The 15,308-nt window shown below is 25.7% G+C and overlaps 3 protein-coding genes across 3 annotated transcripts; all 3 read left to right on the top strand.

Moving 5' to 3' along the window:
- The first annotated feature begins 6,773 nt into the window (after window positions 1-6,773).
- OCT59_020779 (uncharacterized protein) lies at window positions 6,774-8,557 on the top strand. Its single transcript, XM_025316593.2, has 2 exons — window positions 6,774-6,980; window positions 7,068-8,557. Exons 1-2 carry the CDS (start codon window positions 6,803-6,805, stop codon window positions 7,652-7,654), a joined length of 765 nt encoding a protein of 254 aa, XP_025180096.1. The 5' UTR covers window positions 6,774-6,802; the 3' UTR covers window positions 7,655-8,557.
- A 521-nt stretch (window positions 8,558-9,078) lies between these two features.
- Window positions 9,079-10,592, top strand: OCT59_020778 (uncharacterized protein; the record flags this gene model as incomplete). Its single annotated transcript, XM_025316592.2, has 5 exons — window positions 9,079-9,286; window positions 9,425-9,578; window positions 9,651-9,919; window positions 10,010-10,169; window positions 10,245-10,592. 5 exons carry the CDS (start codon window positions 9,079-9,081, stop codon window positions 10,363-10,365), a joined length of 912 nt encoding a protein of 303 aa, XP_025180095.1. The 3' UTR covers window positions 10,366-10,592.
- Window positions 10,593-11,146: 554 nt separating this feature from the next.
- Window positions 11,147-12,455, top strand: OCT59_020777 (uncharacterized protein). Its single transcript, XM_025316591.2, has 3 exons — window positions 11,147-11,481; window positions 11,562-11,721; window positions 11,790-12,455. The coding sequence occupies exons 1-3, from the start codon at window positions 11,250-11,252 to the stop codon at window positions 12,295-12,297; spliced, it is 900 nt and encodes a 299-aa protein (XP_025180094.1). The 5' UTR covers window positions 11,147-11,249; the 3' UTR covers window positions 12,298-12,455.
- The last annotated feature ends 2,853 nt before the right edge of the window (window positions 12,456-15,308 follow it).

The raw sequence follows: 15,308 nt of genomic DNA, 5'->3' as shown, positions 1-15,308 counted from the left end.
TTATAACGTTCACTATGAGGCCATTGGTATGTGCGCAGTCCTGTCCTGAGGTCAGCTACTCATGAGCTGGGGGCATGTTTAGGTGGTCGGCTCACGATACCACTTGGGGTCAGTAATGGCTAGATGGTCGTCCTAGATGGTAAAGCTGAGGGTGCAATGTCTTAGTAGTAGTTTGACCTTCTGTTAGGTCTTAAGCCAACCAAGGTGTTCGTGCGCAGAACAGGTAGCATGGTTATGGGGTTCGATTCCCCACTTCTTGGGGTCCGTTGGTGATCCCTAGTGGTTGATACCCACCATAAGGGGTGATCCTGGACAGAAGCCTGCATTTCCTGTCCGAGTGGTCGCTACAAAGTATACCACTTGGGGTAAACAACTGTACTATCGGTACTAGGTAATCGCGGGCTGTAGTGGCCTTTGAGTGAGACTTAGTACCTAAAATGGTGGTATGGAAGGGTACTAGATGGTTGATGTTACCTGTCGAAAGTCCTCCATGAAAGTAGATGCTTCTCTAAAGGTCGTTAAATAAATTGAGTATCGGTATCAGTGCAATGGGTATAGGATGAGTAGGCGGCGTGTACCTAGCTTCAGATCAGCCTATAATGGCCCGATGGGGGATGTCTTCTATAGTGATGCTGTTACCTGAGGAATTAAGTACTCGGTATAATGGTTGCCCATTGAAGATGATAGGACACGACCCGAGATTAGTCTCATAAGAGGCAATGGGTGGTCTGGCCGTAAACACTAGCAAAGGAAAAGGATAAAACTACCATCATTCGATTCGTCTCAGTGAGACAATTCTAACAAGCTATGATACATCTTTGTACAATTATTAGATGCCAAGTTATTTAATATATTCTTTATATAACTGTGATTATAAACGGTTTTTTTTAATATAAGATTTTTGAGGATAGGTGTGATAATGACTATAGATAGATTGTGACTATATAGGATAGATTTTAATAATAAAGTGTTTTGAACATTCAACTGGTGTGACTATATAGTAGAATGTGACTATAACGGGAGTAACTATAGAGGGAGTTGACTGTAATTAGAAGCACAAATAACTACAATACTGCATCTGAAAATCAACTGATTTTACTATAGTGCAGAACCATTGATTGATTATAAATTTCTAAAAAAAAAATTTTTTTATATTAAAGTAAAAAATTTAACCGATAATTTTTATAGATATGACCATTAGCTTTAAAAATTATTGGTTATTTTTTTTCTAAATTAAATTTTGGTTAAGTTTTAGCTATTTAAAAATCTGTAATTTAAATATATTGATTAAATTTAGTCAAAATTGTGACTAGTTTAAATTTTTGTATTACAGGTTTTTTTAGCCACATTTAATGTACAGATTTTTTTTTAAATATGTCAAGAAGAAAAAAAATTCTAAAACTGCAAAAAAAAATTTAATGAATAAGGTTATTTAAATATAGGTCAATTTAATGTTATAAATGATAATTATATACCATCAAGTAAATATTTAAAAGACAGTTCAGATGAATTTATAAATGAAAAAATTTAAAAACTAAGTAATTTTACTTTAATTTGATCAAAAAATACATATAATAAAATACAAATCTCATCATCGTATACCTAATTCATCAGTTTATAATGAAATACAATAAATAAATATATTATATAAATTTTATATTATATAATTTATAAAATCCTAATTTCTGATTGGTTAATATATGTATCATGTGATGCTTACATATTCTGAAAAAATTGAGACTTTTTTTTATTTTATAAATCAATTCCTTTTAATAAATAGAGTTTAATTTTTTTATAAAATTAAAATCCAACTATAAAATCAAATTTTATTTAAATTTTTTTAAGTTCCTATTATAGAGGTTCTGCACTGTATAAATCTATTTATTGATTAAAATCACATAATATTCTTCCTATTAACAAATTTCTGAACCTCCATTATCACAGCTTTTAAAACAAGCCTAGAACCTGTTTTAAATTTCAAAAATTTTGTTATACAAGTTTCAGGCCAGTTATATAGGTTTTTGAAGGTAAAACTTTGAATTTTTTATAATTTTTAACGAAACATTAATAAAACGTTTATTGATGTTTCATTTTTTTTTAGTTGGTTTCTTCAAACTCCTTTGTAAGTATTTTTTTAATTTAATTTGTTTTTTTTAGTAAAGGTTACTAACATTCGTTTCCTTCCATTTTTTAGACAGTCTGAACAAGCATGTAGAAATTTCAGTAAGGTATTTATTATTTTATCTTAGTTGTTTATTTTAATAGAACATTTACTAAGTTCTGATATTTCTTTTTTTAGACGGCTGAATTTTCAAGTCTTTGGACAAGGATATTTGAACAGATGTGAGTTCTTTTTAAAAAATTCTTTGTTAACGAAATAATTATTAATTGTTTCATTTATTTTCTTTTTTGTAGACGATTAATATTTCAGGATACTTGACTAGATAAGGATTTTTTTTTAAAATAATTTATATTTCTTTTGTTAACAAAACAATTACTAATTGTTTTGTTTATTTTTTTTTTTTTTGTAGGCAATCGGTACTTTGAGATACTTAATTTTATGGTAATTGATGAGGGGATTTCTTTGAATATTCTTTAATGAAATAATTTAATACTAATTGTTTTTTTTTTTATCTTTATAGACGATCGGTATTCAGAATATTTGAGCAAGTAAAGTTCATTTTTTTTGATTCATTTCTTTATTAACGAAATGATTACTAATTATTTTATGTTTTTTGTAGACAACTGGTATTCGCGATATTTAGATGGGTAAGGGATTTTTAAGATATTATAACTGAGATCCAAATTAAATATTCATTTATTTGAGATCAATATATTTGATAAATTATAGAATACTTTCATTACCGGAGTACCGATATAGATTCTTGGACTTAATTTGAATTATTATTTCTTTTTCAAACTTCGCTCCTTCCTTTATAAAGCTGTTAACAATTTCAAATACTCTTCCCATCCTATTATTCTGACTTTTTAGAAAATATCAATGTATTGTATTGAACCACCCCATTTTAACCAATCGCAAACTGAATTGAACGTTTGTGAATAAAATATCAAAACATCAGTATTATCTGGCTAATGAAACAATTACCAATTATTTCAGTTTTTTTTTTTGTAAATGATCAGTACTTCAGGATATTTGAGCAAATAAAAGATACTTAAATTAAATAAAACCTAATTATATTATTGTATAAGATTATTTCTTATTTATTTTAATAAGTTTTGGTATTGTTTCAGTTATTTTCATGTAGTTTTTTTTTATAATTGATTGATAATCACCTGATTACGCTAATTCAAAAATGGCATTAAATATTAATATCTAAATCAAGACATTTATTAACACCAATAAAAATTCGTCTTACCATAAATACATATTTTATGAATAAAGAATACAATGAATAAATTTTGTGAATAACCATTTAAACCATTTTAAAAGGTAAAATGATAGCTAAACAGGCAGCAGCAGAACTTTTAGTGCCAAATACTGATAATAAAGATGATACAAATAATGCAGAGATATCTAAAAAAAAAGGAAGCTAAAAAGACTGAAAAATGATGTTTGGACCTTTTTTATAGTAATTGGCGCATGAGTTCAAGGTCATTGTGATGCTAAGTGTAAAGTATATGATTGGAAAAAGAAGGCTAATGTAAAAATAGATGAACTTAAGACTATACTTATTAGCAGAATTGAATTTTTAAATTATGACAGACGTAATTAAAATACCATAATTCGCCGTAATTATATGTTTTATTAGTAAATATTTGTACTGATGTAATTGTTTTTGGCTATGCCGTAATATTTTGACATTGACTTTTTAATTCTACTGAGAAGTATACTTGAGACTTATATTGGTCTTCGGTGTATTAAAGTTGATTATCAAATCAAAAAAAATATATAAACATTATTCAAAATCGAGGAAATTTGGGTCATTTAAATAATTTAATCAATGATAATGAAAGATCCTCAAAAAAAATAAAGAGCAATCATGATAATTAACAATGAATTGACAAACATTATGATTCACTTAAAATAGCTAATTCAAAAGTACAAATGGCCAATCAGGCTCTTATAAAATTATTTGTTTGTTGCAGAATACCATTTTATTTAATACAATATCTATTCTTTGTAGATTTTATTAATATATTATGCCTAGCATATTCACTTCCTTCACAGTAACAATTGTCTGCAGATATGCTTAATTTAGAAATATCACATATCACCTATCAATAATACAATACCTTATAAAGTGAATTTCACTCTTTAAAGTTTAAAACATATTTAAAAATCTAGTCATAAGAAAAATTCTTAGTAAATAATTCCTCAAAGAAACTGATTTGAAATAGTATTTTTAACTGCTAAAATAGCAATTAAAGTTGCTTTAAAAACTAAAAGTGATAATGAGTTGATTCAATTGTTGAAAAATTTTATTTCGTCTAAAAAAAGCTATAATAATAATTTAAAAATGAAAAGTAATAATCAAAATAATAATAATTTAAAAATAAGAAGTAATGATCAAGATAATATAATTCCTTTACAATAATGTTTAATTGATGAAATTATAGAACTTCATGTTACTAAAACTTGAGGTGCTTCATGTAAAAAAGAATCAAAAGTGCTATAGAGATATTAAATGATAAAAGGGTTATGCATGAAATTACAAGTAAAATCAATAATAATGTATAGGATACAAATGAAATATTAAGACAACAATACAAGTATTTATTATGTGAGAGACCTAAGTATTATCAAAAAAATGTCTAAATCAATATTGATTAATATATATATTTTGGTATAATTAGTTTATTATAGTAATCAGTAGGGTAATTGTAGTAAATACAAAAATAATGTAATGAATATAGGTTTTTAATACATGAAAAAAATGTAGTAAATATAAGGTTTTATCAATTTAAATGCAATTTTATTTATTTATAATAAAATTTCAAAAAAAAGGTTTTACACATGTTTAATAAAATAATTGTATTTATTGTAAAATTTTATAATACTAAAATTACAGAATTTTTCAATAAATTAAAAATATGGTAAAATTTACCGTATCACATAATGTGATGAATTTTACTGCCGATTAGCATTAAAATCACCCTTAGTATACAATTATTAGATAGAATTGGCTACTATATGACTTCTAATATTAAACACCTTCCAAAATTTAGCATCCCTTTTTTATACAATATCAAGTACAGTCAAACCTTTATATAATGATATGTCAGGACATATATAAAATTTTTAGAAAATATCATTATATTAAAGTTATACTAATATTTATATGTCTTCACATATAGTGGAAAAATAAAATTTTATTAGTATATCAGTATATTAAATATTGGTATATCAAGGTTAGAGTGTATAAACTGAAAATAAGCACCTCTTTAACTACTTATTAAATTACATTATTATTGAAAAAATATACAAATAAAAGAATTTAACTACCAAAACTTATTTTTTACAAAATTTTTTAAACAAATTTTAAATTGATTTAAAGATATTTAAAGACAATTTTCTAAAACTGTCAAAATTAAGTATTTTCCAAACTTTTCACACAAAATCTTTGCAAAAAGGGAATGCTTAATATTGGAAAAATATGGCATTTACTAGCATTGGTTAATAATTGTAATATTAATTATAATTTATAAATATTAAATAAATATACACAATATTTATATTTTTAAAAGAATCTTTTTCACTAAATTTTTTTGAAATTCAACATTATTTATTAAAAAATTAACTGTAATATGATTTATTAAAAAAAAATTTTAAAATAGTGAAATTTAGTAATATTTTTTTTTGTATTTTTAAATATAATTTCTTTAATCTTTTTTTTTTAAGTGATGTTGAATGGTTCCTTATTAATATATGTATAACTAAACTACATATTGATACAATTTTACCTTAATCATATTTAAAGTTTTTAGATTTAAAAATACTCTTTCTAGAATATCTCAAAATAGAAAAAAAAAATTAAATTTAATTTTTAAGATTAAATTCATAATTTTTTTTTTCCTAATTGTTATTTTATATAATAACTATTTAATAAACCAATAAAACATTAATAATTAATTTTTATTATTTAATATTATAAATCCGTATAAAAATAGTAAACCAAGAAAATTTATTGTATTTTTTTCAATTTGTTAATAACTAGCATTATAATTAAAAAAAAAAAAAAATATTTTGTATAATATGATGTTTAAATCGATTTCAAGAATGTAGTAAAACAACTGATATGCAAGTTTATTAAGGTATACCCTTGCCTTACATGGATATTAAAATACAAAATGTTATTTTTAGCCTAACTATAAAAAATCCTGATGAAACTTTACGGTAAAAATTTTATTAAGTATTATTAAATATCTTTTCCGGATAATTTTTATTTTTGACTTTCAGTTTTATAATCAGTTCATGCGAATTAGAATTCATGATTATAGATTATAAATTAATATTGGTTATTTAATTCGTTATAAAGCTATTTGGATAATAAGATGCTATGCATGATGTATTAACATGTATTTCAAGACCAAAAGGATCATAGTGAATTTCGTACCACTGCATGAATACAAACACAAACCGCAACAATAATAAATAATGATTTCATTAATTTATTGGTATTGAAATTTGAGAGACATTTTATTGAAACAATCTCGGTGTGAATGAATATCTGATCTAAAAAAAGTAACAACTAAAAAAAAAAAAAAAAAATTATAAATATATATAAAGTGTGCAATTTTCGAAGTATTATTATATCGATACATTAACTATCGAAAAAAAAAAATGTGGTCAGCCCGAGGAATAATAATAATATTACTTGTACTGTTATCAATACATTCTTTAAACGTTTCCGCACAAGCGGATTGTCAAGCATGTTTACAAGTAGATGCTTCATTATCACCATGTAATACTTCCCTCAAACGGCCTAATCCGGGAGAAACCGTTATTGTTCAGTTTGGTGGTAAGAATTTAAACAATTTTTTAAATGTTTTTTTTTTTTCATTAAAAGATTTATTTTTTAAAAAAATGATGATAATTTAATATTTAGCCCTCGAAGCCAAATGTTATTGTAACCAAGCAACATATGATCAATTAGGAGCCTGTTCAGCTTGTAATAACGGAAATATAAAAGTAGATGACTTGGGAAGATATAAAGATGTATGTGCCACTTTTGGGGTTCCATTCACAGGAGGTTCTCCAGGAAAAGAACAACCAACAACTCCAACAAATAATCCTACAGATGCATCAAACGACCCTCAAATAAATATTAATATACCAAATTATTCTAATAGTTCAACTAGCTTGTCATCTTATATAATATTGGGTGTAGTTCTTGGTATACCTGCGTTAATTATATTGGGCATTTTTATGTATAAATGTTGCTTTAAAAGAAGACAATCACTTAAAATTAAAAATGTTTCTGATAGATCAGCTTCACAAGTTGATTTAACTGATGATTCGAGTATAATATCTCGATTACAAGTATATCAACAACAACATTCTCAGACTCAATCTCAGACTCAATCTCCGACTCAATCAATTGAAAATGATGATTTAACTGAAATTTCAATTGAAAATGGTAGAGTTAATAATAATGAAATGCAACAACAATATAATTTTAGAAAGAATTATTAAAAAAGATTTTTTCATAGAAAAAAAAAACTTTTTTTCATTATAGAATTTTCGAATAGTTATAAAATATACTTGAATATATATACATATTATTATATTATTATTATTTTTAATTAATTAATTATAAAAATGAGATTTACCTCATTTTTTATTATCGAGAATATGATTCATCTTGCGATCATAATCGATAATTGTATAAAAATATCCTCCTCATTTCACATTTCTTTAGAATGGACAATACTTTGCGCAGTGTTGAGTGGGTAGGAGTTATTTTTATTGGGGAGTTTGTAGAAAATTTATTCTTTTATTATAACAAAAACTCTTTAAAAAAAAACAATAAGTAATAATATGACTTAGACAAAATAATTGAGTAAAATATTCCTACGTAAATCCAAGTTTTAATCACATGAAAACCGTAATAAAACGAGGATTTCTTCATCCAAACATTTTTCCATTTTTGCATACACAAAAAATGTTTGTACACGAAGTCACGGACTTGTCCGGCGGGCATACCCGGCTACCAAGTAATCGAAAAACCGGAAGAAAGTTCCACTTTTATCCCGGTAGAAAACTTTCACATGGTTACTTATTACTTTTATTGTGCAAATATTTGGAGAATATGATCAAATTAATCAAATTACTAAAATTTATAAATTTTGGTAAAATCCGAGAGCATAAGGGATTTCTCTAATTTATCGTATAATAATTATATTATTAATGTAACCGTCAAAGATAAGTGCTTGACATTTTAATCTAACAATAGATGACCTTAAATTCTTTTCACATTACGATATTTCCGTTAAAAGTAAAAAAAAGAAATCCACAATCCACAATACATATATTAAATTTGGATCGCCTATTTTACGTAATTGTCAAATTAAATGAAATAAAGTTTTTATTTTCCATAAGTAGAATTTCATTTTTTTTTTTTGACATTTTTTATTCAAACCTTTCAAACCTTTCAAACCTAATTATTCGAATAAAAACAATAAAAGCGCAGTAATTATAAAAATCTGAAGCACTCCTTTTTTTTCGTGCTACTTAAATATTCCCCGATCAGTCATAATAATAACAATGTTGTTTTAATTTTTATTAAATTTGGAAAATTATAATTGGAAACATTTCCGACATAAATCTTGATTTGCATTCGTACAAAGTAAATAATAATTAAATTATAATTTCAATAAAAATTACCAAAACCACAAATTTGTCGTTATTTGGATTGATATACAGGAAATCTTTGTATTCATTTTTTTGGTATAGTACCTTTAACAATTCTGAAACATGAAATTTTTTTTTTACATATATATCACATTTTACTTGCACGTTTTTTTTTATTTTTTTTTCTTTAAATTCTTTATTATTTATATATATATATGAAATCTCTCTTAAAATTATTTTAAAGAATTTGTTTTTTTTTTAAGGATATGAAATTATTAAATATATCAATTTTATTATTTTTTGTGATACAATTCCTTACGAATAATGTTTATAGTATAAAAGATTCAGCATGCGGAAGTGCAAATGATCCATGTTTACTTGCAAATTCTACGTTAAAACCATGTCATGGATCCATCATTTCAGTACCTCCTGAAGCATTAGATGGCACAATTGATTTTCAATATCAAATTTATGGTCATTAATCATTTTTAAAATGGTTTAACTCTTTTTTTTTCTTATATATATATATATATATATATATATTTATTTATTTACATTTTATGCATAATATAATTAATTATTTTATGGTTAAAAAAAAAAATAATAATGTAGATGGTTATTTATTTGATTGTGCATGTAATGTTCCATTTTATAATTTACTCGCAAGATGTACGACATGTTTTGAAGGTCTCGGAACTAGTATTACAGTAGAATCCCTTGATAGTTTTAAAGTAACTTGTGGAAAATATTTTGGTAAAGCTCCACCGTAAGTGACATATAATTTTTAATAATCAAAATTTTAATAATCAAAATTAATTCTAATATTTAAACTCTATAGACCGATATCAACAACATCAACACTACCTTCACAAACATCATCACCACTTCCACCGCCACCATTACCACCAATTCCGCCACAAGGACAGCCACTACCTCCATTACCATCACCACCACCAAAACCAACAGAAACACAAAAACCAATACCGAATCAACCTTTCTTATGTAATTGTTTTAATGCCAATTATTCACTGATTTCTTGTGATGGTCGAATTGACGAACCTGATCACGTATTGAGTGGTACTTATCCTAGAACGTTTAAAATTGATGGTAAGTACAAATATAATTAATTAATTAATTAATTAATTTACTTTTAAATTTAATAATTAATTAATTTATATTATTCCTTAATAAACTTAGATCCTAAGCTAGCACCGTGTCAATGTAATATTGAATATTATAATGACTTAAAAGAGTGTATAGAATGTTATTCTTCTCCAAAGAATAAAATTTTTGTTGAGCCACTTTCCAAATATGAACAAACTTGTCAACAATTAGGAGTTCCATTTGGTACAAAACCGTAAGTAAAATTTTCTTAAACTCTTTAAATAAAATTTAGAATTTTCATTAAATACTTTACTTTTCCCATTATTAGACCACCACTGTTTGGTAAAATTGGTAATGGAATATCATTAATTCATCCTGATCCTGATCGGTTAGGAAATTCAATTATTTTGCTTAGTTCATTAATAACTTTTGTAATATATTTGGTTTAACTTTTATAAATATGAAGTCATCTATAGTTTAAATAGAAATTTTAAATAGTATTAACATTTCAATACTCTTATATATTCCCCGCCAATGTAACTAACTATATTCCCCGGGCCAATGTAACTAACTATTCAAGTTAGTTTAAATTTTATGATCAACTTTATCTGTTAGAAAATTAATTTTAGAAAATAATAAATTTACACACTATCGCGTCAGTCATTTCTGAATCAAGTTAATTTGGCGTTTATTTTAGTTATTTACAAAAATGACCAATCAGAAAGAATTTTTTAAAAGCTTATCCTTAACAATGAGTGTCGGAGTCTCCTTTTTTTTTTTTTTTACATACAAACAGTGTTACAATATTTTAAAACATCATTGTTTTAAAAATTTTACCATGCGGTAATGGATGAATACTAAATGACTATTGAATGCATTAAAAAAGAACGATTTCAGTGTATTTACTAACAGAAGTTGAACAAGTTTTCATTTTTGGTCAAACCATAACAAGTTATGGTATCTATTAATTATGGTCATCTCATTTATAAATTTGTAATGATTTTACCAAATTTAGAACTTTCATGATAATTATGTCATTGTGAAATTGCTGATAGTAAAATCTTAAAGGCAATCTTGAGGAAATCAAGTTTATTTTTAGTATAAATTACTAAATAAAAAAATTTTGCGTTACTATTGTTATCAAACAATTATTCAATAAACTAGATTTAACTAGATTGATTATACAGTATATAAAAGTTATTTCATTTGAAATTTTTTTTTTTTGAATTCTTTTTAAAGAGAATCTCTTTCTCTTTCTTTGTTCATTATATATATTACATATATATAATAATAATAATTTTAAAATTACTTTTAATGAAATTATTATCACAAAATGTCTCTTTTATTAGAAAAGTTTGCAATTTTCTTAATTTTAATTCTAACGATAATCCTCCCCTCAAATAATTTGATCATGGCTCAAACAAATAATGCCGCAATTTGTCATTCTTCTGCTAATCCTTGTATCAAAATTAATGATTTATTAAAACCTTGTGGTGAGACATTACCTATGCCTCCCAAATTAAATGATACTGATACAATTCAAAACGTTAGTTATTTTGTTGGAAGTAAGTGAAATGAAAGTTCTTGAATTTCTTTTTTTTTTGTGCAATAACATATTTAATACATAATATAATCTTTTATATAGACTCTGATGAAGCGAAATGTTGGTGTAATAAAGAATTTTATGATTTATTATTAAATTGTACGACATGTTTGTCTAGCCCAACCGTTAATGCGACCGTATCTCCATTGGATGATTATAAAAATGATTGTAAAAAATATGGAACAGAATTCAAAGAACCAAAGTATAAAAATTATTTCTTATTTTTTTTTAATAAAAAAAAAAATTTTAATTGAATTTTTTTATTTATAGACAATCAAGTTCTTTAACAAAAACACCATCAGAAGCATCAGGAGCGAGAGGTCCAAATAAACTTTTAATTGCTCTCGGCGTTAGCGCATTGGTAACATTATTAGCGAGTTTGGCCTTTTGTTTGTGTGTCATCAGAAGAAAAAAGATAAAGTCCCGTGCTTATGCAAAATTGAAATCAGATTATTATGCATCAAAAGGAAGAGGAATTAACATTAGTGGAAGAAATGTCGTTAATGAAAATGATGAAAAGGAATTATATTCCCCTTCAGTTCCAATGCCACCACCATTAGCTCATCAACCTCAACAAAATGAACAACAACAACAGCAGCAGCAGCAAAAACAACAGCAACAATCGATGGATCAGAATCAACATAATTCTTATAATTTTAATAATGCAATATACGGGGAACAGCAATATTATGTGGAGGCGAATCAAGCTCAAGTACCAAGATCCAGTCATGAATGTTCTGATAATGTTAATAATAATCATCAAAATTATCCCAAATAATATTTAGTTTGTATATAATATATATATATATATACACAGTATATACGTATTTCTTTCTTTTTTTTTAGTCGTTTAGTCCATTTAGTCCATTTAGTCCATTTGTAAATTAAATAAATTTAAACGATTAAACGGCAAAGGTATTACTTATTACTTTTTCTATCTATTGAGCGCGTAACATTATTACATATTACATTCATTCATGTCAATTAATGAAACCCATAGTCATAAGAAGTTACACTTGTAACAGATTTTGGATTAACTACTTTCTTCCCGTGTAATCAAGGAATTTGGTTAAAGAGATCTAAAAAGAGATACTGTACCTAATTATTACGTAGTAGTCAGATTAATATTAAGGTATCGAATTATTCAAACTCCGATATAACGATATGTTGGGTCCCATTATGAAAATTGTGGGAAAGTAAATTTTATCGTTATATCGAGTTTATAATATATATATTGGTATATCGAATATCGGTATATCGAGATCTGACTGTATTAGGTTCTATGTTTTACCACATTGGTATTGTGTCAAGTAGAACACGTAAAACTATTACAAAAATTGTCATCAATCATTCACTACAAGGCTTATAAAAACGCTCAAATTTGCTATTCAACGAGATAAATACCGCAAATAACTTTTACACTGCAAATATTGCAAATAACTATTCTTTTGAAATTCCAAAATGCTTCACTACTATCATATTTAAGGTATCCTTTATGTATTTTAAATCCTGTTCAAATGTTTGTCATATCTTTCTTAATGGTCAGATCTTCTTACATAGAAAGCCTTGTAAGATAATGTTTCTCTATTTTCCTTATTAAACCAATTCAGTGTGGTGTAATTTTTTTATATCAAAACTTATTATAAAGCAATCTATTGAATATTCTTTAGGATAAAAAAACTTATTATTATCACTTCCCTAAACACTATAAAATATTCAATAAGTTTCTTTGTTTTTTTTATATTTAAGAAGGAAAATTAGAACCTTTTCAAAATTTTAGTTTATTATATCTAAAGTAGTAAAAAGTTATTATTTTTCAAAATAATCTATTAAAAAAATCTTTAACTTTTTATTAGAATCTATCTAATCTATCTCAACTATTTTTTATTCAGAATTCTATTTAAATTTTAACATATTAATTCTTTTTGATTAAACCAATCACAAATTATAGAAATTATAAATTATTTAAATAATTTTTTTTTAAATAAAGTAATTGACTAAGTATAATCTTATATCTTTTGTTATGATATATTTTATCACGCATCAAAATTTGCCGAGTGTCGCGTAACTTATGAAATTTACTGTATATGATCCTACATATTCATTTTATTTTATTGGCTGACCTGCCCGACCAGCTTCTTTCTGATACAGTTAATTCTCTCTAAGTGCACTCTCTTTAAGTGCACGCATTATATATTTTTCTCTAAATGTAAAACCTATACAATCGAATAAATTACAGTATTGTACTGCTTGTTTCACACATCTAAAAATCGATCGAAATTACAAGTTTTATTACTATGTATATAATATGAAATATGCAGTCAACCTATAAAAAAAATTTCTGGAAAAAACTCCGATAAATATCATTTTTCTATTTTTATTCCGAAGAAACTCAGACACGTGATCATTTTTTTGAAAAATTTTTTATAGGGAATGCCCCCCGGGACCAAATGAAAATTTGAAAAATGTGCATTTAGAGAGAATGTGCATTTAGAGAGAGAAATCTTATATGTTCTACATATACCTGGGACTGAGTAAGAGGGTCATTCAATATCTCATTGACCTTGTATACTATTTATCACCAGTGATGTTTTCTCAAATTTGACAAATACCAGCACTAAATTTTGTCCCCAGAATAGACAAATTTTCAACCAGACTTTGATTTATATATATTAATATAACTCTAAAGTATCTTTCCAATCGTTCCCGATGGGTTTCAACATTTTCGTTTATTAGCATACCGTAAAAATTCAAGAGAACGTCAATTTGTTGATTATAAACTTAAAAAATATACAGAATGCTCTAATGTTCTGAGAATATGTCGAGTTTCACGTTTTGATTAGAGTTAAATAGTCGTACAATAGCCCATGTATCCCTAATGAATAAGATAACCTAAATGAATAATCTAATAACTGATTAAAATCATATAACATGAATAAATATATTTACGAATTCTATTTACGAATTTGATATCTTCGAATACATTGTTCTGAAGATTTTGAAACTGAGTCGCGAAATTCATGGTAGTAACTGGTAAGGTTTGAACTACTTGAAGTTCCTGAGATAGATTTGCGAAATTCGGTTGTTAAAACTAGACTTTATTTTAATTTATCACTTGCAGTGCTGAAAAAATTAAAAAAAAAAATATAGAATTATAAATGGACTTCGTTGATTAATTGATGCTGCACGTACACGTTTAAGCGTTTTCCACATGACAAATCCCTATTTATTGTACCTTTGTTCAGAATTTTTTAATCAAGTCAGAATTTTGATCAGATCGAAAATTTTTTTACTCAAAATAATTTTACGTTCTTATTAGAATGGCTTATAGTTTCGGGTGAAACTATTTTTAAAATCTGTTTCGCCTAAGTTTCTCCCAATATAAGCCGAAAACTATCCGAAACTTGACTTTTGTAGATTATTTAGTTTCGCACGAAACGCTAGAGTGGCCAAACTTCTAATGTCATCCACATTGAAAGCTTTTTTGCATTTATACGTAGAACAACTCTGTTTTATACATAAAAAGTCTAGTAGCTTTGATTGTAAAGATATAACTCCGCGAGTTCGGTAGTACGTGAGTATGAAAACATGAGAGATTTTCATCAAAGACAGCCGAATCAAACGTTGATCGTACTACATATATAGATTTCAGGAATTCCAGAATAAGAAAATCATCAGTTTCATTTCTCAATTTATAGGATGTGAAACAGCAATAAGCTAATCTATATACGAGAAACAAAGTTTTGCATCAAAATTATAAATTTGTCAGGTTTTTTCTTTTTACAATTT

The sequence above is a fragment of the Rhizophagus irregularis genome, chromosome 3, assembly GCF_026210795.1.
Source record: "Rhizophagus irregularis chromosome 3, complete sequence".
Classification (NCBI taxonomy): Eukaryota; Fungi; Glomeromycota; class Glomeromycetes; order Glomerales; family Glomeraceae; genus Rhizophagus; species Rhizophagus irregularis.
Note: the sequence above shows the minus strand (reverse complement) of the source record. Positions and strands in the feature narration are given on the sequence as shown.